Genomic DNA, 27,447 nt, shown 5'->3' on the forward strand with positions numbered 1-27,447 from the left:
ATGCTCCAAAATTACTCGAGACTACTGCAAATTCACTACATTTCAATGCCCAAAACTTATTTGTTATGTTTAGAAGTTAAATAAGGATCTACTAAATCTCTAACCAAGATATTCTTATTTGCTTCAGGATTTTACTGACACCTGTGTTGAAGTAGTCCAAGATTTTCACCCTAAAGAACAAAGATCAAATTACTGATTAGCCCTTCAGTTGCTGAGCTTGACTGTTTGAAGCCTCTCATTTCTCATCTGAATTTCAAGAATCTGGTGGATTATAGCCTTTTCTTAAAAGTGAAACAACTCATTTTTTGAAAGCTCTGCCAAAAACCAAATCCCCAAACCTCAAGCATGCTGCCCTCCAATGGATTCCATGTCTGGCTCAGTCTGCTCTTTCTAACCTGAAATAGGTGAAATAGAAGCATAGCCTCCTGTAACTGATGCTCGTTTACTGAACTGCTGTGTGTACATACTCACAAGAGTATGAGCTAAAGTTCAGGGAAAGGACAGGAAAACACAACACCTTACGTACAAGCAGGACTTGAACTCAGGGTAACTTTCAGCAATGTTTGGGAGCTTTGTAATTCATGCTAATGATGTTACAACTGGATTCTAAAACAAATGATTCATTAATAAGCAAAGAAAAAACCCTACAACTATGGTAAATATGCTTTTTTTTTAAACTGTTTAAGTATTAGCATTACATGTACAGCAGTAGCAACAAAACAATTGAATAAAAGGGCTTACAGGATAGATCTATGCAATATTAAAATAGCTCTTAAGACATTTTATTTCCTAAAATCTGATCTGGTAAAAGCTGGACACCACCATCTTAGCAGTCAGAAAAATCACCAGCACAAACTGTGAAGAGAAGGGTAACAGGCGATCTGATCGATCAGCCCGCCACTCTGCTCTACCTGGGACGTTTTCGGCCTTTCATAAACATCTCCTTTACTTAGTAGAAAAAAAAAAAGACAAAACCTGTCCCAGGTATTAGAAATTCAAGTCGCATAACCTAATTTAGAAATGAAGCTCCGTTTTAAACAGTGTGGATGGTAAACATCAACTCGCTCAGAAGCGGGGGAGTTCTCTGTCAACTGAAAAAAAAAAAAAAAAAAAAAAAAAAAAAAAAAAAAGCAGTGCCTTTCAACAGGATAAACTAAACGCTCAGTGAAAGTTACAGATCTGAGCCAGGACAGCAGGGGCTGCAGAGCTCCCGGGGCGGGGCCGGGAGGGGGCTGAGCTGACGCGGCCCGGGAGTTCCCCGAGGCTCCTTGTCCCTCAAAATCAGCGCGGGAGGGGCGTGGGGGAAGAGCCGGACACTGACTATTTTCAGTGCGTAAACAGCCCCAGCCCAGCATGAGGAGGTGCGTCTCGCCACACCACCAGCAGGACCCAGTTACCTCATCCCACGGAAATACTCCTCCCGCAGCGCCCATAACCTCGCCTCAAGCCGGGCCAGGGCGGCCATGCTCCTTCTCTCCCTCCCGCCCTCCCGACGCCGCCACCATGGCAACGAGACCGTACCACTTCGCGCGGGTGCGGGGGTGGCACGTCCCACTGCAGCCCGGGCGGCATGGAACGGTGGGGCACCGGCGAAAGCGGAAGCACCACAGAGCGGGACTGAAAAGGAAGCGGAGCCAAGCTGAGGGGTGCTGGAAGGGACTTGATACCCCTGGGCAGCGGCGTGGAGAGGGATTGGAAGAGGCGAGATGGTCGCGCCCGGCTTCCTCCCGGTGCCGCAGCTGCTTCCGGGCTCTCATCATGGGGGCCTGAGGAGCAGTGCTGGCCACCCCCGTCCTCCCCTCCCGGCCCTTGCCCACCAGCCCCCGGCGCTGCCGGCGGCCCTCGCCCCGTCTCCCCTCGGCCCAGTCTCTGCGAAGTGGCGCCAGCCTCCCTGGGGAGCGGCCGGGGGAGGCGCCGGGTTCATGTTCCGGGTCGCTGAGCCTACCCCGACCCGAGCTCAGGCGGCGAGAAAGAGCTGGTAAGCCCAGGCCTGGGGGGCGCGGTGGGGGGGGGGGGGGTCGAGAGGGGGCTCCGAGGCCCTTCGGGTGGGGCGTCTCCGCCACCCCTTGCTCTCTCGCGGAGGCAGTGCTGGTATTTTGGGGAGGGGATCGGAAACAGCATCTCCGCCTTGTGTACGGAGCTTGGAAGCTTGGGGGTGAGGGGTGCCCGCGCCCCGGCCGGCCCTCCCGGCGGGCTGCCAGGCCTTTCCCCGCCTGCGCTCCCGACTCCCTCCGCTGCTGCCGGTTACCTGATGGGGGAAGATACCGGTGCTTTCCTTTCCCAAGGCCTCCGGGGGAAGAAGGGTTGGAGGCCTGGCACGTTTCAACGGCTCACCGCGTTTATAAGCGAGGAGTGGGCTGGAGGAATTGCCTCCTTGCTAAAAAAGGACAGCAGGCAAATGATAAATCGAAACTTTTATCACAGGTTTATTCAGTTTTTTTTTTTTAATGTGAGTTTGAGTTTTTCTAATTGTGGTAGACTCTCCCTTCTAAGAACTAAACTCTTTGCAGTGTATGATACAGAAACAACCAGTTGGTGTGATTGCTGCTCTGAAGCTTTTGCTTTTTGTTGTTGCAAACCAAGAATCAACAAGTGCAGCTGTAGCCAATGAGTAAAGAAAATATGGGTAGTTCTGCTGCAGTATAGTTAATGGATTTACTATTTTATGTAATTCCATACACTATCAGAGTGACTTGAAAGGCTGTATTGTTTTTATTGTAGAACTGTGAAGAGGGGAAAATGAATAACAACAGATAAAGGGAAAAGTGAGTTTTGTTAATAGGCCATGGTGATAAAAAGACTGGTAGTGGAGAGACTCAATAGAAGCAAGACATCCCAACCAAATAGCTGGGAAGCCTTTAATTTTCTTCATAAAATGTTAGGTATCAACTGATGTGTGTAACTTCTAGTTCATTTCACTTTTATTAATAGACGTGGAGAAGAGGATGGTGGGGATTTGTTTGTGTTGTTTTTTTCTTGAATGTTGATAATTTTAGGCCTTGAGGCTATGTTATGTATACAAACACCTGCTCATAGGGTTTCCAGACCTGAAATAGACTTTCTTTAATAGTTTTCTTTGTTTCTTTTCTGGGAATGGGGAAGAAAAGGAAGAGAAAGGCTTAGCACTTAGGTTTTTTTTTTACATAGGAGACTCCATTCCTCCTCCACTTCTGCTGGTACCACCACTTTTTTTTTTTCCTGTGGATATTTTCATGGCTTCTTTATGTTTTTCAAATGAGAGAGCTCATTTAGAGAGAGAGGGAGCTTATTTGCCGAGATTATATATATTTGCTAGCAGAAGTTTGCTGGTATTGCTAGGCACATGAATTTGCCTGGTGTAAATATAACTTTTCTTCTGTTGGTGTAATGCAGAACACTTGAGAGAATGAGGTATGCCCTAGTGGCAAAAATATTTTTATTTCAGTACTAATGCTGCATGCAGTGGAAACATCGTCCAAGACATTCCAAACTTGTGTTTGTACTCAGAGAAACTTTTCATTATATACCTGTTCTGTCATTTGTCTCTAAATTTTGCTATTTTGTGTCCACATAAAGTAATTTAGTTTCAGAGCCTTTAAAAATAATGTTGAGCAACACAAGGTGTGGCAATTTGTCATATTCTTCTGTAATTGTCATCAGATAGTAATGATTTTGCTTGTGCAAATACACTCTTCAGAGGAATTCAGTATAGAGAGGATTATTGAACTCTTATCTATAGGACTGTTAGTTTAGCTGTTCTGAAGGAAGATCTGTTAAAAATCTGATTATTTTTCAGAGCCACTTTTTTTTTTCTTATCCTTAGACATAAGTTATTTCAGAAGTTGTCTGTTAAATGAAACCCATTTGAGTGAAATGCAGGAAATGGTGTTTTTTTTTCGTGTCTAATACTTGATGTAGAAGATCAAGAACTTACACTTTTGAAAAATATTAAGACCTTAAGGAAGCTAGTGTATTCTGAAAAGCCACAGAGTAAGTGTGTTCACTTTGGGTGGTAAAGGTCCTCTGAAGCCGAATGTTTTTCGTTTATATTGTGAATACATGTAATAACTTAGGAGTAGTTTGTATTTGGGGTACTTACTGGGCACTCTGGTTCTTTTTATAATTACTTTGGTGCTATAGAGTATTACCATCATATGACAGTTTATGTGGTTCCCCACCTTGAAAATTAATTAATGAAGTCATACTTCTGAAAAGGGCAAGCATATCAGTAAATGGCAGCAATGGGATTGCAAGAATTGCTATCTCTCATGATAAATTGCTCTAGATCTCATTTCTGGCTGACCAATTCATTTGTGTTAGAGCCCTATTAAATGTAGTTCATGTCAGCATCTTTTTGACTGTATACCACTGCTCTATACTGAACACTTTCTCACTGTTAAGTATGAGTAGTGTTGATAGTTATTTATTGTTGTGCCTTCTTAGATAAGCAGCAGTTGTAGAAAAGTCAGATGTGCTTGTTGAAAGTCTGTCCCTAATTGTTAGGGGGATCAGTGATATAATCAGTTAGTAAAATTCCATCTTTCTTCAAGTAGTAATGACTTTTTATTGTGTAGGACAAATGTAAGGAGATTCCAAAATTTCCCTAAAGTTGTTTCTTAAGTGCAGAATGGTGCCAGGAATTGATGTGTAGCATGTGACTGGAGGATTAAAATGTTGCTAGTAATTGTATACAGTTGAATGTATGGAAGCTGTGTATTTGATATAAAAGAATTCATTGAAATTTCTAGCAAGTGTAGTAAATATGTCTTTAATTACAGAACAATTACTTTCATAAACTTTCTTTTTAAAAAAAAAAACTTCTCCTAGATTTTATTATTTTGTGAAACTGATTTATATACACATGTAACTGACTGCGAAAGAGGAGAGTTGGCGTACCCTTGAAGATGAGAAATAGCCTGGGATTTAGCGTTTGTTTTTCCCCTTTCAGATATAGATGTGCTCCAACACAGTATCCCAACTTGTCTCAAGAGTCCTCAATTCTTGTAACTATCTTATATGAAACTCAAAATAATTGTTTTCTGACATTTAATTTGTCTAAGTTTCTGTTCTGACACTGTCACATTTAAATTTTATAGTATGAAAATTATATTTGTGTTAAGTTTCTTTGATCTGCATGTCAGACTTACTCTGTATTGCCAGTGCGTTGGCTCTTAGTCTTTACAGGAAGCACTGAGCAGGATCTTCAGAAGTGGAAGAGTACAGGGATTCTCTGTAGCTTGATAGCTAGCTGTTATACCCCCCAGCAATGGTTGGTACGTGGCAGAATGCATTTCCATTGTTGTGTAGCTTTGTGTACCTGGTTGTCCAGCAGACAATACTGACGGATATAAACAGGTGTGGACGTGGAACTGGATGCCTTGTGTCCTCCTCTTGATGATGTCCATTTGATGACAGCTGAGTTTAAATAATCTAGGCACAGCTTCTGTTTCTGACGTGTACCATGAGCGTCTACATAACATCAATTTATTGGTTATTTCTTCATCTACCATAGTATCTTACTAGCTAGTACTTTTAACTAAGTTGTGTTGTTCTGATTTGCTTTCCCCTTTGAATATTCCAGGAAAGAACCATGATAGTTCTTTTTTGCATTTGCAAATTCTTCAGGCAAGGTGGTGAGGTTTATCAACTGTTGCTCCCTCCTAAATACTTGCACCTGTTCAGTCCAAATTTCAGTCACTTTCATCAATAAAGCATAAGTCTCGAAACTAATGTTTCTAAGACTTTGAAAATTAACTTCTGAGGTGGAGAAATGGGTTTCAAGTAGTATCTGTCTGAGGATAAAGGTACACTCTTAAGTACAGCTGTGTTACGAGACATTGGAGAATCTGTATGGCAAAAGATTCTAGAAAGTCAGGTTTTATAATCCTGGTGTTCAAGGAACTGTTTGATTTTTCTGGTGCTTTTAGTTTGTGATCAAGGTGAGTTGTGAAGGCAGCAAAAATCGTAGTTCCTTTCAGAACTTATGGGACACAGATGCTGGAAGAAACCCCACATCTGTTTAACAGGAAAAAGTATAGAACTAGAGAGTAAATGTAGCTGTCCGTTTAGTAGAAGAGATTCTTTTCTTATGAGTTGTGCAACTAAATTCAATGTCCCATCAGTATGAAGTGTTTCTTAAATGTTTTGTTGAGCAGTCAGAGCTCTACATCGTTATATGCTTTAGGTGGGAAGTTGTGGTTTAGCTCTAGTCACCACAGTTTCTTGCTCACCCTCCCTGTCTGCAGCGGGATGGGGGAGAGAATTGGGAAGAAGGGAGAACTCATGGGTTGAGATGAGGACAATTTACTAGAATAGCAAAGGAAAACTACAATAATAACAAAATATAAGGATACTAAAACGTACAAAATGAACAGTGCACAGTTTCTCACCATGCAATGTCCCAGTGACAGAAACAACCTGTCCCAAGCAGTGATTGTGGAAATGAAACTGAGCAGCAAGTGAAGGAGGGAGAGGGTTAGAGAGCCAGATCCCCTCCCTTCCCCAGGCAGCCCTCACTTATATACCAAGCATAATGTTTATGGCATAGGATACTCTCTTTGGCCAGTTTGGGTAAATTATTCTGGCTATATGCCTCCCAGCTTCCTGCACCTGTACATTAGTGAGACCTGAAAAGCCAGACAGTGTCCTTGGTCTCATTAGCAACTACTCATAACATCAGTGTGTTTATCAGTATTCTTCACATATGAAATCCAAAACACATCAGCTACTGAGAGGGAAAACTGAAGAAAAAAAAACCAAACAACTGAAAAAAAAAACCTTTCTTCCTTGCTGAAACCAGACAGAAGTGAACAAAAATGATACTTGATTTTCACTGAAAAATCAAGTCCTTATTCCCATTAGAGGTTTCAGTACGAATATTAATGCTAAACACAAGCTGTGTGAACTGTTTTGGAGTAGGTCAAAGCAGTTACACTGTTTCCTGTAACAGTACTTTTATGGTCTGCTCTGGTAAGTTTTAGAGAGGAAATGGGTAAGCCTTTGGTGAACTACACTAAAATTGCTTCAGATAAATGTAAAGGTCAGTGTAGGCAGACTAGAATTTCTTATAGTAAAGTAGAATCTTCTCCTAGTGAAGACATTACAGTTTATTGCTAGCTGTGGGCTGTTGCTGTAACAGAATTTTTATAGCCTTCTGTGAGTCATGCTAAACTATAGCTCAACTTAATATTTTATGTACCTCAATATGTTGTTCTACAGTCCTTATTACAACCTTTAAAATTTCTCACCTTGCTAAATGCAATTGATACTCACTGGTAATGTCTTCCATACTTCTTGTAGTTATTTTTCAACTTACTTCAAATGCAAATATTTTTGTTACTGTAATGTCTGCAGTGATGATAAAAAGTACTTCATAGATTTGGAACACAGGCTTGACAGCTGGTTGTGAGCAATGGAGAAAGTTACAAAACTGAGTTTGCCTGATAAAGAATGCTGTAGCAGAAAAATACTCTTGACTTTTGGAGACAGATTTCAGATTAACTTTTCCAGCTAGTTGCTGTTGCTACTTTTTTTTTTCTTCAATTATAGCAAGAGAAATGAGACCTCCAGTATAATTAATCAAAAGATATTTCTTGGGTTTTCAGGAGAAGGACTTTTAATGTGGACCACTGGCATGTTGAAAGTGCAACATGAATAAAAAGCTGAAGTAATATGTGTATTGTATTATCAATCTATTACAAAGGAGCTTCCAATGTCCAAAATAGATGAAGTAATTCTTGTAATCATCCTAAGGAAACTTGCTGATGTAATTATAATGCTAATTTGTCTGATCTGTCCAAGAGGTAATGCAGTTAGGATACAGTTATATCATACAGGAGACCATGGCTGTAATTTTTAGGGTAAACAAGGTCACTGCCCTGTCCACATCTTAGCTCAGGAGTTGCAGTTAAGAGACCTGATATTCAGTAGACAAGATTAATTGCGGGAGTGCATAAAATTCAAGCTGTAATCTGATGGAAAACAAGTGCCTTACTGCTCAGAGCCTTTAAAGAACCATATTATCCATTTACTTCAAAAACACTTAAGGGTGTCCACTCTTCTTGATTTGGCAGCATCTATATTGACAGTATTTTGAGATGAATTCAAGGCAAGTTTAGATGAGATATATAAATCCAAGCTGGATATGTTGTGTTTGATCTTGAAGTGTTTCACAGAACTAAGGCAACTTTACCACCATGCTTATGCCATTAACTGAAGTAAATTGATAGGTCCACTCTAGGAGCTACACTGATTTTAGTGATATGGTTATCCATATGGATTAGGAGTACTGAATTGATTGAATTAATCGTAAACTGTGGTGTAAGACATTAGTGTCCCTGTCTTTCATTCTCTTTTACTTTGGACTGCAAGAGACTATATATGGTAGTTCATATTTTGGCATGTTAGATTCATAGAATCATAGAATGGTTAGGGTTGGAAGGGACCTTCAAAGGTCATCTAGTCTAGCCCCCTGCAAGGAGCAGGGACATCCCCGACTAGATCAGGTTGCTCAGAGCCTCATCCAACCTGGCCTTGAATGTTTCCAGGGATGGGGCATCCACCACCTCTCTGGGCAACCTGGTCCAGTGTTCTACAACCCTGAGTGTAAAAAATTTTTTCCTAATATCTAATCTGAATCTACCTCCTTCTAGTTTAAAACTGTTACCCCTAGTCCTGTCACAACAGGCCCTGCTGAACAGTCTCTCCCCATCTTTCTTGTAGGCCCCGTTGAGGTACTGGAAGACCACTATGAGGTCTCCCTGGAGCCTCCTCTTCTCCAGGCTGAGCAGCCCCAACTCTCAGCCTGTCCTCATAGGAGAGGTGCTCCAGCCCTCTGATCATCTTCGTGGCCCTCCTCTGGACCCTCTCCAGCAGGTCTATGTCCTTCTTATGTTGGGGGCTCCAGAACTGGACACAGTACTCCAGGTGAGGTCTCATGAGAGCAGAGACCTGCTGGCCACACTCTTCTTGGTGCAGCCCATGTTAGCAGAAATCTGTTTGTTTTGAGAGCTGAGTGTAGATTTAAGTGTATTAGTTTAGTTTTTGGTGCACCTCCGCTTCTGTCAGTTTGCTATAAATGTCAAAGCCTGTGGTAGAAGGGCTGGGCAGGCAGCTAGGGGAATTTCTGTCTCAAATTAACCCAAATAAATGTACTGGAGTTTGAGTCTTATAGCCCCTATTATATTAGCACAGAAGTATTAGAAAGCCTCTTAAACCTCAAGGGCATCTCATTTCTGGTATGTGTACCTGCAAGGATAGCTGTCTTCATGGGTGTTTAACAATAAGAAAAAAGGGACTAGGGTGCTCCCCATTGTGCAATTATAGCTACTGAAAAACATGGGTTAACATATCTATTTAAACATCACGCATAGAAACCTTGTACAAATATGCCTGGACTTACCTCTACTGGTGATTGAAATTCCTACTACACAAGCAAAAAAACTGAACAAACCCTCCCACACACCCCTAAAACTCTCCACAGTAATTAAAACTTTGAAAACTTGAAGTACTAGTTTTAAAACATTTTGATGCCGTATGTCTCTAGAAGCAATTTCTAGGTTAATTGGCTTCCACTTTTCTCTTTCTCTGAGTTTTCAGAAAATTTTTGCTTCATTTTAATACTTGTCCTACTATGTTGCTTCTCTTACTTCTGAGAAGTATTTTTGTGTTATTTTGGATGTTTCGATTCTTGTGAACCAAGTGGCTTAAGGAGAAGTGTAGCATTCTTCCAGAGCTGTCTCTCGGCTTACAAGATAATATGAGGATTCTGCTCTACTAAGAGCCAGAGAAAATGTTGGGCTAAGAGGATGTAATAGGACCAGACATTACAGCAGGACAGAAAGAGGTAGAAGAAATGAATGCAAGTGACAGTAGTTTCAGGAATTCGAAATGAGCTTGTGTTTCTACCACTCTCTGTGCTTTTGGTGTTCTTGCAACTGAAATGTTTAAAATAAGTATCTCTGGAAATGGCTTAAAAGGAGAATGTTATTTCTTTATACGAGATATTTCTTGACCAACTTGGATTTCTTCTTAAACATACTTTTCAGTTCCCTCATTAGCATTTAAAATTTGTGTACTTTATGTTCATGACTGTCCATTCAGCCTTCACCATTAAGTACCTTTAACACTGGAGTTTGCAGTAAGTCAAAGAGGGAACCTGTGTGCTATGTGTCTAGATTTTCTCCACATCTACATGTCCACCAGTATGGGCAGAAAACCATTTGTTCATTCCTCTATCAGTTTATATTGGAAAACGAAGTGAAGAGTCTTGCTTTTAAACATCCTCTACATAATTTACTGAGTGTCTTCCATATTTATCAGTTGATGTAATATAAAGAACATGAACGTTATTCTCTGCTTTACCTCAATGAAAAGGATCTTCCAGTGCTTTGATGTGAGAATCTGATTGTTTTGCTTACAGAGAAGGTTCACAGCCTTCAGAGAGGGATTAGAGTTCAGCAGCAGTCATTTAATGTTTTCTCATCTTTTTGGAATTGTTTTCTGCTAAATATCAGTGAACTTTCTGAGCCATACTGAGTTAGACATGCTAAATGCGAGTAAAATTTGAGGAAGAAGCAGCAAAGTATTTAAAAGGCTAAGGCCTTAATCAGACACTGTGTGTTTAGGGATATTTTTCCTTACACAAATTCTATGGATGTGACTGCCTACATGTGGTGGGAAACTTCACATTAAATACTCTAGAATTACCTGTAGCAGTGTATTCTCTCACCTTAGTGTCACTCTACTGAACCAAAAGATATCAGCCATTTGGAAAGAAAGAATTAGTTGCTACTTGAAGTAATATATTATCAAAGAATCACTGTCTTAACTTCATCTTGGTATTTAGGCAGCATTAAGAGATAATTGTCCTTAGAACTATTTCATCATGATGACAACTCATAAACAGAACCCCCTAATATACTATTGAGGAGGAATATTATGTATTCCATTTCCCATTCATAAATTTAAAATCCGCTCCCTACCTGCAGTTAGAGTGAATAGTCTTTGATGCTCTCACTGTGCGGAATCCCTAAAAATCTCAAAAATGTGATGAGATGAGTTAAAACCAAACATTAATAGTGAGGTCAGAAACAAATGGGGAAGAGAAAACAAACAAAAACCCACTTTTCTTTCTAAGACAGAAACTTGGGAAGATACCTTTTAAAAGATGTATGCTGATGTGCTGTAAATTGCATAGGACTGACTGGCAAGGCTTTGTCTCTCAGCAGAAATACAATAATCTTTATAGGATGAACATTAAGACTACCTTGTCTAAAGTGAGTAAAACTGTTATAGAGTTTATGATTAACACTTCACATTCATATGTTTTGTTTTTTTTTTTTTTTCTTGAAATATATAGGCATTTCAGTAGGACTATGGAGGAGCTGGTTCACGATCTAGTCTCAGCACTGGAAGAAAGTTCAGAGCAAGCGAGGGGAGGTTTTGCTGATACTGGAGATCATTCTCGAAGTGTGTCCTGTCTTCTGAAGCGACAGGCAAGGAAAAGGAGAGGACGAAAAAGACGTTCATTTACCACCCATCATCCCTGGGAGACTGGTCACTGCTTAAGTGAAGGTTCTGATTCCAGTTTAGAAGAATCAAACAAAGACTACAGGGAGAATCATGCTAATAAGAAAGACCACAGTGACTCTGATGACCAATTGTTGGTTGCTAAACGTAGGCCTTCCTCAAACTTAAATAACATTAGAGGCAAAAGACCTCTGTGGCATGAACCAGATCTGGCTGTTGACAGTTTGGGAAACAGAACTTTGCGCAGGAGAAGAAAGGTAAAACGGATGGCAATAGATCTGCCATCAGAAGTCTCTAATACACTGACAATAACTCAACAGCAGGATAACAGCAGAGATCAAGAAATGGACAATGACAATAAGTCATACCAACACCAAGAGTTTTCTAAGAGCAAAGTGAAAAAAAGAAAAGTAGCTGCAGCTCGACAAGGACCAGAAATCTTGGATGAAGGAGTAGTTATAGAAAATGAAGAAATGAGCCAAGCAAATAAGGACAAAATGGAGTATGAGGAGCAAAAAGGGTCAGATGAGAACATGAGTGACAGGTTATTCTTTCTCTTAATTTTTACAGAAACTTTGGATAATATTTGTTTGCTTTTATTACTGTTGCTTGTATTGGGAATCTTTTGAATTTTTCTTTAATTCCAGAGTTAAAATGCTAGCATCAGTAGTAGGTGTTTCAACAAGTTACTCTTAATTTATTTTTAAGTCTACTGGTTTTAATATATGACTTGAGAAGGTTAAGGAATTTGGCATAAAATAGTCATGTAGCAGAAGAATGACCAAGAAAACAATTTATTGAAAGAATACATTGTAATTGTTTCAAGATTAAGAATGACAGACTATACAAATGATTAATATGTTTTTTCTGGGTATTTCAACTAGTGACAGTTCTCAGACAAAAATTTCAGGTTTTTTCCAATTTCTAGACATCAGTGCTTTGATTGTTATCTCTGTTCATCAGAAAGGTTGTCAGTGTCTAGAGTCACCATTTAGACAGTATGTTCTTATGTGTCATGGGCATAAAAAGTCTGCAGGTTGCCAAGGATATACATCATTTACAAAATGCAAAAACCAATTTACAGTTCACAAACACCTGAGCTTACCATTAGAAAAATGGAGGAATGATGACCCTTTGACAGGACACCTCATCCATCCATTCCAGACAACAGTCATACTACAATGGTAATTGTTTCCAGAATACTATTTTGACAACACAGTAAGGTGTAAGTCATTTTTCCACCATACACAAGGGATGTTACCTGCAGGGCCTGGTAAGCTTGATTAGGTTTATCCAGTGTGCCTCATTCTGAATGCAGAATTGTCAAGAAGGAAGACTCATATGAAAAAACATAATTTTGATCAGTTGCTTGACAGCACTAGTGTCCCTGTTTTTTTTTTCTAGGCACTTTATCTATAAACTGTTAAGCTTTTTCCTTACTGGAGAGGTAGAATTTAGATGCAGAGTGTACTTGGGGTTCCAGCCAGCGCAGACAGATCGGTTACTGTAGTAACAGTGGTATTCGTAAGTCACTAACCAGTTATTGTTGGATAAGTTACTCTAAGTCTTTTTATTACATGCTAGTTTTGTCCCTCATCTGCAGACAATAAGCAGCTGAAAGAGCAATAGGAATCATGTGTCTTAAAGATTATTACTAATGTCTTAATGTGCTAGAGGAGAAGCAGTCCTTCAGGGCAGCCAGTTTAACAGGTGAGCCAGGAGTGTGTGTTGTCAGGAAGCCTTTAGAAATCTTCCTTCTTTGATACTGGGAATCTGTTCCCCCAAGTTTGGTACATAAGACAGATGTTTTAAAACTTCCTTAGAGCTAGGACCCATTGCATATTTTATTATATATCCATATTTTGGTCACTTTTTTATTTATAAAAGATTTTCTGTTATGCCACAAGGATAACATTTCTCCAACTCAAAAATTCTGTAGCTAATTTTGGGGTGGAGAGAAGAGTGATCAATACAAAAATCCTCTTGCAGACTCCCAAAACTGTGCTACTTCCAGGTCAGTCTGAATGTATTTTTATCTTTTCACAAAAGAAACATTTTTGATTTAAAAATGAATCTTCCGCTTGAAAGCAATTAAGGTTTTGTTACACCAAATGCTGTCATTTTTCAAATCATACTTCAAATGTTTGTCTCTGGTCCCAATAAATGACCTCTAAAACCATTCTCATCTTCATAGTGTTTTCTGCTCATGCACATGTTTGAGTGATGGTCTGTCATTCTACCAAATTTCTTGCAATGGTCATCTGTAGCAAAAGGTTTGGAAACCACTGAATTAGAACACTTGCATTCCATAATGTAATTTAGAAATCCACCATATCTAAGCCTCTCAGGTATACACTGTATCTGAATACTTTGTATGTAAATAACTAATTTTTAAACTAGCTTTACTTAAATGCAGTAGTATCTGTATTTGAGATCATCTAGCCGGAAGAATTAGGAACAACCAGCAAACTCTGTTCCTAAGAATATGTTCTAAAAATAAAAGCTGAGATTTTAAAAGGGAGCATGAGTTTTTTGTAAGATTGCAGAAGATACGGAGAGATAATAAAGCATCTTGGATGAGACTCATGCTTCGGCACCACTTGTTGGAAGAGAAAACATTAGAAGTATACAAAGCTTGACTAATTTTGTACATTTGTGTGCATACAGTTTAATAATGTCTCCCAAAAAATGATTAATATTTTAGAAGTTCAATTTTTAAAAACAAAGCAAATGATTTTTAATGGGACTTCAATTGCTTGGCTCTAAAACTGGTGAGAAGTTTTCAGTGTATACGTTAAGTTGCTTTAAAATAACATATGTTTGAAGTGCACATTAAAAATGCTAAGTGACGCTTCTTTTGCAGTGTGTTCAAAAACTAAACTCAACAATAACCCTTTAAGTGCAGGGTTCAAGAGTAGTAGTAGGAGTCTTCAAGCTCTTAAAATGTCAGCATCTAAATGATCCCGAAGATGAACTTCTGTGCAGTTGGTTTTGAGCACTAGAAATGAGATTTTCATGATCAGAGGCTGTTCTTTGCTCGTTCTCCCTTACTCTCAATGCTTAGCTCCTTGTCCAAATTTGGCAATGCATGGAATTCTGGATGATGTTTAATTCCTGCAAGCTTTGGCAATTGTTTGCATTTGAAGTGACTAAATAGAGGAGAAATCTCAATTACTCCTTCTGAAACAGAGCAGCAGTGAAACTCTGACCTTTAATAATACCAGAAATGCCCACCCACCAGCCTGCCAGTCAGTGCAAGTGGAGTGGCTGGTTAGTTCTTGGGGACAGGCTTGCTTAGTGAAAATGGTCACAAATCTCATGTGAAACCAAGGTAAAGGGACAGTTTACTAGTTATAGTAACTAATAATAAAACTTATTTCTTCTTTGTTTCCATAAATGTATAAATAAAGTTGCAAAAGCTTTTTGGGTAGCAGAGGTGTTTTATCCAAGTTTTTGCTTGCATATTCTATTTTATAGGACTGAAATCTGTGGCTTTTTTCTTTTTCCTGCAAGTCTTGCTGGGAGCAGAATTCTCATTACAAGCAAAGGAGTTAGCAATATATAGTGCAAAATTATATTAAAACTAGAAATCAATTCCATTATAACACCCTTCTTGTACTTAGATATTAATGTATTAATTCTAGAGGATTTGAATTTAGTCAGTGAAATGACTGCCATGTAGCAACTATCTCAGCTGTAATCCCTGCCCTGTTTGACTGTGGCCTGAGGAGAATGAACATTGTGGCTGCCATGGGTATACCAGTGTTAAGGCTGGATTTTTGTTATTATTATGTGTAATTTTGGAAATTTTAAGTGGTTATGTTTTCATGAACTGGCTAGTCCTTTGTTAAGAATTATTGCACAATTGAAATATATTTTAAAAAAAAAAGAAGAAAAAAGGCAGGAGACTGTTCTCAGAATTGGAAATTTTGGTGGGGAAAGGGACTGAAAGACTAGTATTGAAAGGATTTCCTAACTTTTGTTTTAAAAACTACAATTTAACAATAAATGGATAGGAAGAATCTATGAAAAGGAGATAGTTTTCCTTTGAGATGTATGATTTGAAGTTGTGCAGGATGAAATGTAAGGACAGTAAATCCGTCTATGTTGTAATTAAAGTGAGGATGGGATTCTTGTTAGAAAGAAATTACTAGGATTTGCAACACTAGGAAGTTCAAGTTTTGGTTTCCTGTCCTAGCCAAACCAGGACATCTCCTTCATGTAAGATGGTTCCATTCTTGCATGCCTTCATCTTTCTTCTGTGTAGGGCAATTGTGCAAGTGCTTAAGTCTGTTCTGATTATATCATGTATAAAAGATAGTGTAAGTATTGCTTATACAGTAAGAATATGAAAAAGCAGAAGACACAGCAAAGATTAAGAAAACTTAATCTTCAAACACAACTATATATACATATATATTTTTTTAAAAAAATCACTGCTTTGTATCTCCTGATACCATATTGTATTTCAAATCCTCCCAAAGGAAGATACAAAAAAACAAATATGTACTTATAATTAAACACAAATTAGATTAATTTTATACAATTCATATTACATGCTTTAAAAAAAAATTGAGGTTGATTTTTGAGAGATAAACACTTAAAAGGAAATAATTTTTCCAAAGTGTCCTAGTTATTTAGAAACAAAAATAAAACTAATTTATTATTAGAAAGTATCTAAAAATAACTGAAACCAGTTGAATTCAAGAATAAGACTGCATGTATGTTTTACTATGAATAAGTGTAAAAAGGTAAAACAGACCTCAAGTTCTTACAAATAGCTTGTATGGAATGTTGAGAGTAGCTGAAGTACTTATAACTTGTATGTCAATTTGTGTGGTAAACTGAAGTGATTTTTTTCAAATTGTTCTGTATCTTATTGTAAGTAAAATGTGATTAAATGTGTCTTAGCAGAGCTACTCTATTGACAGAAAAGGAAATAAATGGTTTACAAAATATCCTTTTGTGTGAAACTCGCAACATTGTCATCTGTGTTATTAAAAGACAATTCTGTTTACTATTCAGAGACATGTGGAACATTGGTTGTAACCATGTTTATACAGCAAAGAACAAAATACTTTACCTATTGATGTCTTTAAATTTAGAAAGAAGTATGTGTGTTGTATACACACATTCTAATTTTGAGGCCATGATGGAAGTCACAGGAAAGTAAACCATACCTTGCTTTTTTTGTTGGTGTTATGATCATTGATCATACTTATTTTCTTCAGGGTGAGCTTTATATTTATTTAATTGGCTACCTTTGTTATAAACTTTTTTCCTTCTTCCCAAATACTATATCACAAAACCTTAAGCAGTGTCTTATCCAGAATACTTGCAAATGATGTTTAGAAAGGTAATTCGATTTTCAAACTCCTATATTTCGTATGCTGAGGGAAGGCTTAGGCTTCTTTTGATTGAGACTCTTCCTATTTTATTGAGCAGTGGTGTTCCAGGATCAAGCTGAATTGCACAGCGTAAGGAGGAAGCAGTGAGCATTTGATGGAAGCAGATAATAAAATGCATCAATTGTGTCAGCACCTCGTTGCAGTCACATCTGGTTTACTGTTAGGGTACCATTAGATGTCCATGGTTTTATGTGCCAAAAATAATGCTTTGTAGTTAATGGAACTAGGATATTTGCAGTTTGATTAAATTAAAAAATCATCCTGTTTTCTTTCCAATCTTTGTTGGGCTTAAGTTCAATTTGAGCACAGCCTTGTCTCCTTAAAATTTTACGACTGAAAGATCAATTGTTCTTTTGATCTGTTTCTTTCTTTCTCTTATTACAGTGAATCCAGCAGTCTGAGCAGCAGTGATGCTGGTTTGTTTACCAATGATGAGGGAAGACAAGGTATTGAAACAATCTTTCCCTTCCCCCCCCCTCAAATCACATCAGTTGAAATTCTGTAAGCGTTACAAGTTATTTAACAGGTTAATTACTATATTTCAGTTGCTATTACTATTTTAATGAGTTGAAGTATAGCTTGCTTTCTGGGTTTTTTTTTTTAAATGTTACCAGAGGTTGTCCTGAATCTATGACTTAGTCAAAAGCTGTCTTGAGAAGCAGTCTCTGTAATACAATAAACCTACTTAACTTGAGCATCTCCAAAAGATTGTCTATACTAAATTTTAATTATTCATTGTTCCAGTTTCTGGACAGGACTCTGACCATAGTACTGCTTCTCAAACTGTTTTTGAGATGTATTTCTTTATTTTCCTCCAAATTGAAAAGGCAGGATTTGACAGATTTTTTTTTTTTTTATTCAATAGGTTGTTTGAAAAGTAGTTTCAAGCAAACTACTTTTTCAGCAGTCTAAGATAGAGATCGGAAGATGCATGCTGTTTAAAATCCTACCCTTCTGAAAATTTTTTTCTTTAATCTAAATTGCAGTGAAGATTCAAAATTTTCCTTTCTTATGCGTAAGTTTATAATCTATTTTTATGTGATAAAACTATGGAGGATGGAAATACAAGACTTTTTTTTCAGCTTTAGTGTTTATTGCCATCTTTAATTGCAACACATTTACCTGTATTGTGCTAGCATCTTAGTGCCTAGCTCATGGACTAGGAAGTTGCTGTCTTTAACAGCATAGAAAAATGAGGCAGAAAGTTTCTCGGATGATGAAGACTTGCTTTTCTGTTGGCAATTCTGAGTTAATGGTAATGGAGATTATTTTCTCATGCAGTTTGCCACATACTACTTGAGTGTTTGCAAGAAGACAAATCCTGCCCCACTCCACAGATGTAGGTTAAAGGAATATTTTTTTAATTTTTCTTTCTCTAATATATAATTCAGTCACTTCTGTATTTTTAATCTTCTATTTTAATGTTATAGGAGGGAGCTTTTCAGACTTAGAACAGAGGTTGCTCAACAGTCGCTCATGCTACATAAACTGTACATCCCAGTCTCTATCTGTTTTCATTGTGCTAACACATACCTTTTTTTAAAGAACTAAACTCTCTCTGAAAGTTTAGATCAATCTTTTAACTTCAGATGAAAAGTATTTCAATATGAGACACATCAGAAAATGTTTGCTTTTACTGCTTTTCTCTTTTGATTTGCAATTTAAAAAACTTTTATCCTCTATATTTTTATGTAACGTTTGTATGTACTGCATTTCATAATTATATACGTTTTTAAGTACCCTTCCGATATTTTATATTGAAATATCTATCAATATTTTTGTCCTTAAATCCTGAAATAAGTTATTTAATTTTTTGAATAATATGGTTTAGAATGTCTCCGTTACTTTTCTGTTTTGCTTACATATTTTGTGGGAGGAGAAAAAGGGGGAAGATTGGTGAATAACACTGTTGTTTCACTAATGTGGTGTTACCTTTTCAGTGTTTGTTCTTGATGACAGAGCTGTAATTCTTATTTTTGCCTGTTTGATTGTTGAACCTTGATTCAGTTTGATTGTACTTTTCAAGCAGGAAGCATTAGACATGAAATAGTTTTCTGAAATATAAAAAAAAAAGAACAATAATAAAACTCGAGAACAATATTGTCAGGACAAAACTCTTTTTTTTTTTTTTTTAATCCCTACTTCAAACTAGTTATTTTGTGGATGTGACCATTAGCTTCACTCTGGATCTGTGAATATTATTCCATGAAAGTATTACCAGAGATCCTACTGTAAACCCAAAACTATTTATTTTCTAATAATACTTACAATACCCTGTCCTAGTTTTGGCAGGGATGGGGTTAATTTACCTCTCAGTAGCTAGTGTGTTTTGGATTTCATATGTGAAGTATACTGATAAACACACTGATATTAGGAGTAGTTGCTAATGAGACCAAGGACACTGTTCGGCTTTCCAGGTCTAGCTAATGTGCAGGTGCAGGAAGCTGGGAGGGATATAGCCAGAATAGTTGACCCAAACTGGCCAAAGAGAGTATCCTATGCCATAAACATTATGCTTGGTATATAAGTGAGGGCTGCCTGGGGAAGGGGAGCATCTGTCTCTCTGTCTCTCTCCCTCTCCTTTGCTTGCTGCTCAGTTTCATTTCCATGATCACAGCTCAAGATGTGTTGTATCAGTTACTGGGACATCAGGTAGTGAGAAACTGTGCGTTGTTCATTTTGTACGTTTTAGTATCCTTATATTTTGTTATTATTGTAGTTTTTCTTTGCTATTCTAGTAAATTGTCCTCATCTCAACCCACAAGTTTTCCTTTCTTCCCAGTTCTCTCCTCCATCCCACTACAGACAGGGAGGGTGAGCAAGAAACTGTGTGGTGACTAGAGCTAAACCACAACATACCTTCAAAGTAAATGCTAATAATTTTTCTTTGTTCTCCTCTTATGAAGTAAGATGATGTTATTTAGCTCTGTAAATTAATTTATAACTGACCTGAAACACATAGAAATTATGAAGGAAGGAGAAAATAAATCTGATAAAACCAAAGGAAAAGCCTAGGTGAGAGAGATGAAGCTGGAACAGGACAGAATGAAAATGTATTAAGTGAAAAACTAGGTGATTTTGTCTGTTTTTAAATGCAAAACTAATTCCTGTATTTCCAGTGTCCCTCTTCTAGGATTTATGTTCAGAATATCAGCATCTTGACCTCATTTGTAGTTCAAATTTTCCGCTAAGTCAAATGGAGAACCAGAGTTTGATTAATACCGCCTGGTGAAATACTTTGTTTAAATGATGTGCCTGCCATTATTTATAAGTTTGGATAGCAGAGGACAAGAGGATCTTGTTCTCCAGGGCAAGATTTGTTCATTTTGTGTCTCTGAGATTAAGAAAGGTATCTCATTTATTGCAGATAAATACTCTTTATAAAACCATAAGTAATTCCCAAAGCATATTAATCCTATGGGACAGATATTCTAGAAAAGAACGTGATCTAAAGCAGCAGTTTCTTCGAGCAGTTGGCCAGTCAGTTAAATAGCTGAGTATTTAGTTCTGAATTTTGGGAGTGCCTGACTTTGGAACTTTTAATATTTTTCCAAAATTGTTTCTAAAATTGAATGGAAGTAAATTCCACCACAGTAACTGTACTCCTCTGTGCACAGACTCTCAGAAGAGTTTCAACTGTTATGAAGTTTCAACTAGTTAAGTTCAACCAGGCCAAGTGCAAGGTCTTACACTCGGGTCGTGGCAATCCCAGGCACAAATACAGGCTGGGCAGGAAATGGATTGAGAGCAGCCCTGAGGAGAAGGACTTGAGAATGATGGTAGATGAGAAGCTCAGCATGAGCAGGCAATGCATCCTTGCCGCCCAGAAGGCCAACTGCATCCTGGGCTGCATCAAGAGGAGCGTGGCCAGCAAGTCGAGGGAGGTGATTCTCCCCCTCTGCTCTGGTCTCATGAGACCCCACCTGGAGTGCTGTGTCCAGTTCTGGAGCCCCCAACATAAGAAGGACATGGACCAGTTGGAGAGGGTCCAGAGGAGGGCCACGAAGATGATCAGAGGGCTGGAGCACCTTTCCTATGAGGACAGGCTGAGAGAGTTGGGGCTGATCAGCGTGGAGAAGAGGAGGCTCCGGGGAGACCTCATAGCAGTCTTCCACTGCTCCTTGCAGGGGGGGTGACTTTTGAAGGTCCTTTCCAACCCTAACCATTCTATGATTCTATGATTCTATTACAATTTGGTTCAGGGAACCTAGATGTAGCTGTAGTTGGGTGTAGTAATTGGTTAATTGCTAGACATACTTTAATTGCCATCAATTGCTATGATAAAAGGAAAGTGCTGAGACTTGAAAATCTTATGTTCCACTTCTAATATGTGGTGTGCCATCAAACACTTATAAAACTGCTTATATCCCTTTTCCAGCCTGCCTCTGTTCCAGTCTCTTAGCTTTTTTGTTTGATATGTTTTGTTCTTATGAAGCCCTCATCTGAGTCTACCTGTGTTTGTCCTCCTTTTCCAAGTTATCCAGGTGCTTACATCAGGTCATGTGAGAGGGCAAAAGCAGCTCTCTTGCTATGCTCTATTCTACTCTCGTATTAGCTTCTGGCAGAAGGCATTGGTGCTCAATGTCTTGCAATCCCAATGTAGCAAATGTTTTTTTCTGAGGAATGTTGCATACTCTGTACAGTTAGCTGGCAAAAGCTTAGAGATCATAGGAAGTACTCAGTGCAGGTACAGTCATTGAAGAAGATAGCTGCTACTTCCTACCTGCTAACTGTTAACAAACCTCAAGTGAATTCTTATGGGTTGTGTATTTTTCAAAGGTTTGTAAATTGGGCAACTTTGGGGTAAAATTTAATATAGTTAGCAAAAAAAAACCAAATCCTATGCAAATATCAAGCCTTTGAGTATGGAGGTGGGACAGCCTGCCAGCAAATGAAGGAACTGAACAGTAGCTGGAGCTCATGTATCAGACTTAAAATCATAGAATCATAGAATGGTTAGGGTTGGAAGGGACCTTCAAAGGCCATCTAGTCTAACCCCCCTGCAAGGAGCAGGGACATCTCCAACCAGATCAGGTTGCTCAGAGCCTCATCCAACCTGGCCTTGAGCGTTTCCAGGGATGGGGCTTCCACCACCTCTCTGGGCAACCTGTTCCAGTGTTCTACAACCCTCAGTGTAAAAAAAATTTTTCCTGATATCCAATGTAAATCTATCCCCCTCTATTTTAAAACCATTACCCATAGTCTTGTCACAACAGGCCCTGCTGAACAGTCTCTCCCCATCTTTCTTGTAGGCCCCCTTGAGGTACTGGAAGACCACTATGAGGTCTCCCTGGAGCCTCCTCTTCTCCAGGCTGAACAGCCCCAACTCTCTCAGCCTGTCCTCATAGGAAAGGTGCTCCAGCCCTCTTAGCATCTTTGTGGCCCTCCTCTGGACCTTCTCCAACTGGTCCATGTCCTTCTTATGTTGGGGGCTCCAGAACTGGACACAGTACTCCAGGTGGGGTCTCATGCGACCAGAGCAGAGGGGGAGAATCATCTCCCTCGACCTGCTGGCCACGCTCCTCTTGATGCAGCCCAGGATGCGGTTGGCCTTCTGGGCCGCAAGGGCACATTGCTGGCTCATGTTGAGCTTCTCGTCCACCAGCACTCCCAAGTCCTTCCCCTCAGGGCTGCTCTCAATCCATTCCCCGCCCAGCCTGTATTTGTGCCTGGGATTGCCATCACCCAGGTGCAGGACCTTGCACTTGGCCTGGTTGAACTTCATGAGGTTCACACGGGCCCACCTCTCCAGCCTGTCAAGGTCCCTCTGGATGGCATCCCTCCCTTCCAGCGTGTCAACGGCACCACACAACTTGGTGTCGTCATCGAACTTGCTGAGGGTGCACTCTATCCCACTGTCCATGTCACTGACAAAGATGTTGAACAGGGCCGGGCCCAACACCGAACCCTGAGGGACGCCACTTGTGACCGGTCTCCACATGGACATTGTTCTGTTGACCACCACTCTGAGTGTGGCCATCCAGCCAATTCCTTATCCACCGAGTGGTCCATCCATCAAACCCATGTCTCTCCAGTTTAGAGAGAAGGATGTCATGCAGGACAGTGTCAAATGCCTTGCACAAGTCCAGGTAGATGATATCCGTTGCTTATCCCTTGTCCTCTGATGCTGTCACCCTGTCATAGAAGGCCACCAAATTGGTCAGGTATGATCTGCCCCTGGTGAAGGCATGTTGGCTGTCACCAACCACCTCCTTGCTCTCCATGTGCCTTAGCATGGTTTCCAGGAGAATCTGCTCCGTGACCTTGCCAGGCACAGAGGTGAGGCTGACCAGCCTGTAGTTGCCCGGGTCCGCCACAACTTCTCAAAAGTCACATCCTTGTGACTTTCCTTTTTCTTCCTACTCTTTGCTCTGTTCCTAATAGTATTTTCATAAAGGGCTGTTTGCACTTATTAAAAACTTTAATGCTAAGCAGTGTTATGCATCAAGTAGAAAACTTTTGCAAGAAGAGTTTCAAAACAAAAGGTCTATCTAATCTTACATTGCAACATATAATACAACTCTATTATAAGCGTAGCTAGTAGGATCACCTGCAGTTTCAAGGCACTTGGTAAATTAAAAGGCACTTTAACTTGTTAAGCTTTCAACACAATGTTAACAAAATTGTAGATTATTCAGACACTAGTTGATAATATTGCTGTTTTGGAGGGGGAAAAAAAAAGTTAAATTGGAAGTTTATTACTTAATGAATTTTATAGTGTTCGTATGGCAAATAAAACATTATATTCTGTATTTCTGGTCTATCTACACCTACTAGTACAGTTAGGGAAATTCAAAGTTTGACTTAAGACCTCTTAAATCATGACACGCAGCACTTGAAATGCCCTTTAAGATCTAGGCAAGTAGGAAGGAAAATTATATTAATAAAGTGTTAAACAGTTAAAATTGGAGAAGGTCAGGGAATGTCAGAGTTCCACTGTGCATGTGGCTAAGCTTTTAAAGATAGCTGTTCATTATTTTATGATTAAACATATATTCATTACTGTGTCCTTTATGAAAATGACCCACTACAGATTCAGTATGTGAAACTCCATCCTTTTGCTGCAGATGTCAGTGTGTCGTTCTCCATATATAAAAGAAATGGACTGTGCAATGCGAAGTGTAATCACACCAGTCTTGAACAGTTGTGGCTAATTAGTTTATAGTCTCTGCAGTTGAAAAAGAAATAATATAAACATCAGGTATATGACCTAAATAGTTGAAATCCTAAATAATGTGTGTGGATCACAGTGGTAGAGGTGAACATGAAGCTGAGATGATGTGATATCCTTGGTCCAATTCATTAATGGCACACCTGTGCAGTCCTCTTACTCAAGGGCAGAGTACAATATTATTTTGGATGGGAGGGGCGGGAGGAGGCCTTCTTGCAAAGTTTTCAAGCTTGAGTCAGAAGAACTAGCTGCTTAAATTGAATGATGTCTAAATGGTGTCCTGCTATCTCTTTTGCCAAGGTGGCTCTGTAGAGCACAAAAAGGGAGATGTGGTGTGCCTCTGTGGATGGGTAACTTAAGCTTCTGCATTCCTGAAACTCCTTGTATGTCTTAGTTAATCTTCTGATGTCTCCAAATGATTATTACAACTGTTTGCAGTGGAGTTTGTTTTATCTAGAAAGAGGTATACTGGTCATGGAAATGAGACTAGCATCCGAGGCTATTTTACAGTCTATGTGCTATTGCTCTCTGTATGCAAGTTGACGGATAATGGAGCAGCACAGTATCACTGACGCCGAACTTTTTGCACAGTAGCCTCTCAAAGTAGGTTGTGGTTGCTATAGACAAGCACAAGTGCACCATATGTGACTGCTATAGAGGATAGTCTGGCCGTTTTGAAAAAAAACGGGGGGGGGGGGAACTCTTTATTTGTGTGCAGTGGAAAGTCTGTTTGTTATAATCCTGCACTGCTTTAGCTAAAATAAGAGTCAGATGAAGCCATTTTGGTATTCTGAATGTGAAACTGATAGTGATGCAAAAGGGGAAAAAACAGAAGAAGCCCACATAAATAATTTTCAAAACTTCTTAAAGGGGGAGGCAAGTAATTTAACATGAAGGAGTGGTAATTACATAAATATGTAGCCTTTATACCAAAATGAAAATTAGGGAAACAGTAGTTGAGGGGAGAGGAAAGCTTAAAAATAAAGCCAGGAACTGAAGTGCCTGAAATTTTAGAATTGAAGTTGACGTTTCTGAGCCTTCAGTTGTTTTGGGTTTGTTTTTTTTGTACTGATTAGTACAGTTATAATTGAATGTAAATTGCTTTGAAGTAATTTCTTGAAGCATTAGCAATACTCACAAACAAGTCTGTTTTATCTTACGTGTGTGGGTAGGAGAACGCATGGACTAGAAGCACAGTTTTTGGAGATCTGGAGGTGGTTTTACTTTTCCTGTAGCTTGGAAGAATATGATAATTTGCTGTGGTCTTGCGCTGAATAGTGTTTCATCAGCCCTAAGAGGGAAGGACAGTGTAGGGAATCTTTTGAAGTATTTTGAAGTGAAAAATGCTACTTTAGATTTTTAATTCTCGTAAGTTCACGTTTGCTATGGATACTATATTGCTTTTTGAGAGCTGGAAATTAAGTAGGGTAAAATCCAAGTATTTGGTTAACAAACTCTTGAGCAAGGAGGCCTCTGTTTTATATTCCATGTACGTATAATGTCAGGAATTTATTAAATGTGGTAGTCTTCCCTGACTCCTTTTGAAAATGGCATCCCTTCAGGGTGGCTCTGGTCTCATGAGACCCCACCTAGAGTACTGCGTCCAGTTCTGGAGCCTCCAACATAAGAAGGACATGGACCTGCTGGAGAGGGTCCAGAGGAGGGCCACGAAGATGATCAGAGGGCTGGAGCACCTTTCCTATGAGGACAGGCTGAGAGAGTTGGGGCTGTTCAGCCTGGAGAAGAGGAGGCTCTGGGAAGACCTTATAGTGGCCTACTAGTAGCTAAAGGGGGCTTATAGAAAGATGGGGAGAAACTCTTTAGCAGGGCCTGTTGCTATAGGACAAGGGGTAATGGATTTAAAACAGGGAGGTATATTTAGGCTAGATACAAGGAAGAAATTATTTTTTTTGAGGGTGGTGGAACACTGGCACAGGTTGCCCAGAGAGGTGGTGGATACCCCATCCCTGGAAACATTCAAGGCCAGGTTGGATGGGGCTCTGAGCAACCTGATCTGGTTGGAGATGTCCCTGTTTCTTGTATGGGGGGTTGGACTAGAGGATCTTTAAAAGTCTCTTCCAACTCCAACTATTCTATTTTTCTATGCTTCTATGAGTATTTAGGGAAGTGTATAATAGCATAGCAGGTAAGATGTCTGAATGGAGAGTTGCTTAGCATGCTAATATTTGTATTGCACAAAAAAGAAGAGTCATTTTGTATTTTTTCCCAAAGAACTTTTGTTGGGCGTGTAGTGAATATACTTGTTTCCTTCCACAGCTACTGTTTGCCTTACCTTGCAGTCCACCAACCCAGTCTTAAATTATTCTAATTCTGTCTTCCAAGACTGCATTGCATACCTCTTAAACACATCTATCCTTGAGCCAGTTGTGAAACCCAATTTCAGAATTCTCTACTTAATTTCTTAGCTGAATTATATGTAACAAGACTTCTTTTGAGTTCCTGGTAGTGTTTCTTTTTAGTCAAGACATCTAGAGCTCTCATCTTATGACAAAATATTCAGACAAAGTTTATCTGCATAGGGGTTTGGAAAATCTAAACAAAGGAGTTCAAACTTAATGCCGAACCACCGATTAATCTAATGTAAAGTTGGGTTTTTTTCCTCTACCACTGTGTCTGTTCAGTGCTCTTAGACATCCTCCAAAGAAACCATACCTGGCTATAATTAAATTAGAATAGAATTAGGATAGAATTAATGGTGAATGCCTTTGTGAAATGTCATAGCCATAAATGAGGATTAGAATAAATATGGAGAATAACCTGAAATGTGCCAGGAATGCAAAGAAACTTAAATCATATTTGAATCTATGTATCTCTTTCCACCTCTGTTTTCCCTGTTCTCCATCTAAAAGGTCCTGTTCTTTAGCCTCTGCTAATGTTGCTGATAGTAGTAATCATTAAAGATGTAAGGATCATATTACACCTGCAAGTGACCAGTGAGGGGCTTTAATTATTCCATATTTTCTTTACTTACTTGTCCTGATGAATGTTTACAGCCATTTTCACTTGTATCTTGAAGTATTCTTTTCATTGCAACAATTTATTTGGAGAAAATATGTTGAACTTTATTTTTCCTCCCATTTTGGCTTAGGTTTTCATTATTTGTATTCTCCAATTGTGAGATCGAGTGGCAATTAAATTTTACAGGAATTTTTTTTTATTCTTGAAAATTGGGTCTAATATATCTTTTATTTGTGTCTTGCTTAGTCCTGCCTAATTAAAAATTGAAATACCAAACAATTTGTATGCAGAAACAGTGAGGCATTATTTGGATACTTTGAAGTAGAGTTAAAATATACAACACATCCTTTGAAATCTAATTTTTGGTTGTAAGAAAGGAAA

General features: G+C 39.0%; 2 protein-coding genes across 2 annotated transcripts in view; one reads left to right on the forward strand and one right to left on the reverse strand.

The window, feature by feature from the left end:
- Nucleotides 1-1,480, reverse strand: part of SPATA17 (spermatogenesis associated 17) — an 86,908-nt gene extending 85,428 nt beyond the window's left edge. The window contains exon 1 of the mRNA XM_086745218.1: nt 1,398-1,480. Coding sequence (XP_086601344.1) covers nt 1,398-1,465 — 68 coding nt within the window. The 5' untranslated portion in view covers nt 1,466-1,480. The remainder of the gene's footprint in view (nt 1-1,397) is intronic.
- A 289-nt stretch (nt 1,481-1,769) lies between these two features.
- The window catches only part of GPATCH2 (G-patch domain containing 2), a 127,018-nt gene continuing 101,340 nt past the window's right edge, over nt 1,770-27,447 (forward strand). Inside the window, exons 1-3 of the mRNA XM_086744834.1 lie at nt 1,770-1,978; nt 11,339-12,052; nt 17,301-17,362. Of these exons, the coding sequence (XP_086600960.1) occupies nt 1,923-1,978; nt 11,339-12,052; nt 17,301-17,362 (832 nt within the window). The 5' untranslated portion in view covers nt 1,770-1,922. The remainder of the gene's footprint in view (nt 1,979-11,338; nt 12,053-17,300; nt 17,363-27,447) is intronic.

This window comes from Chlamydotis macqueenii, chromosome 3, assembly GCF_036417535.1.
Source record: "Chlamydotis macqueenii isolate bChlMac1 chromosome 3, bChlMac1.mat, whole genome shotgun sequence".
NCBI classification, from domain to species: Eukaryota; Metazoa; Chordata; class Aves; order Otidiformes; family Otididae; genus Chlamydotis; species Chlamydotis macqueenii.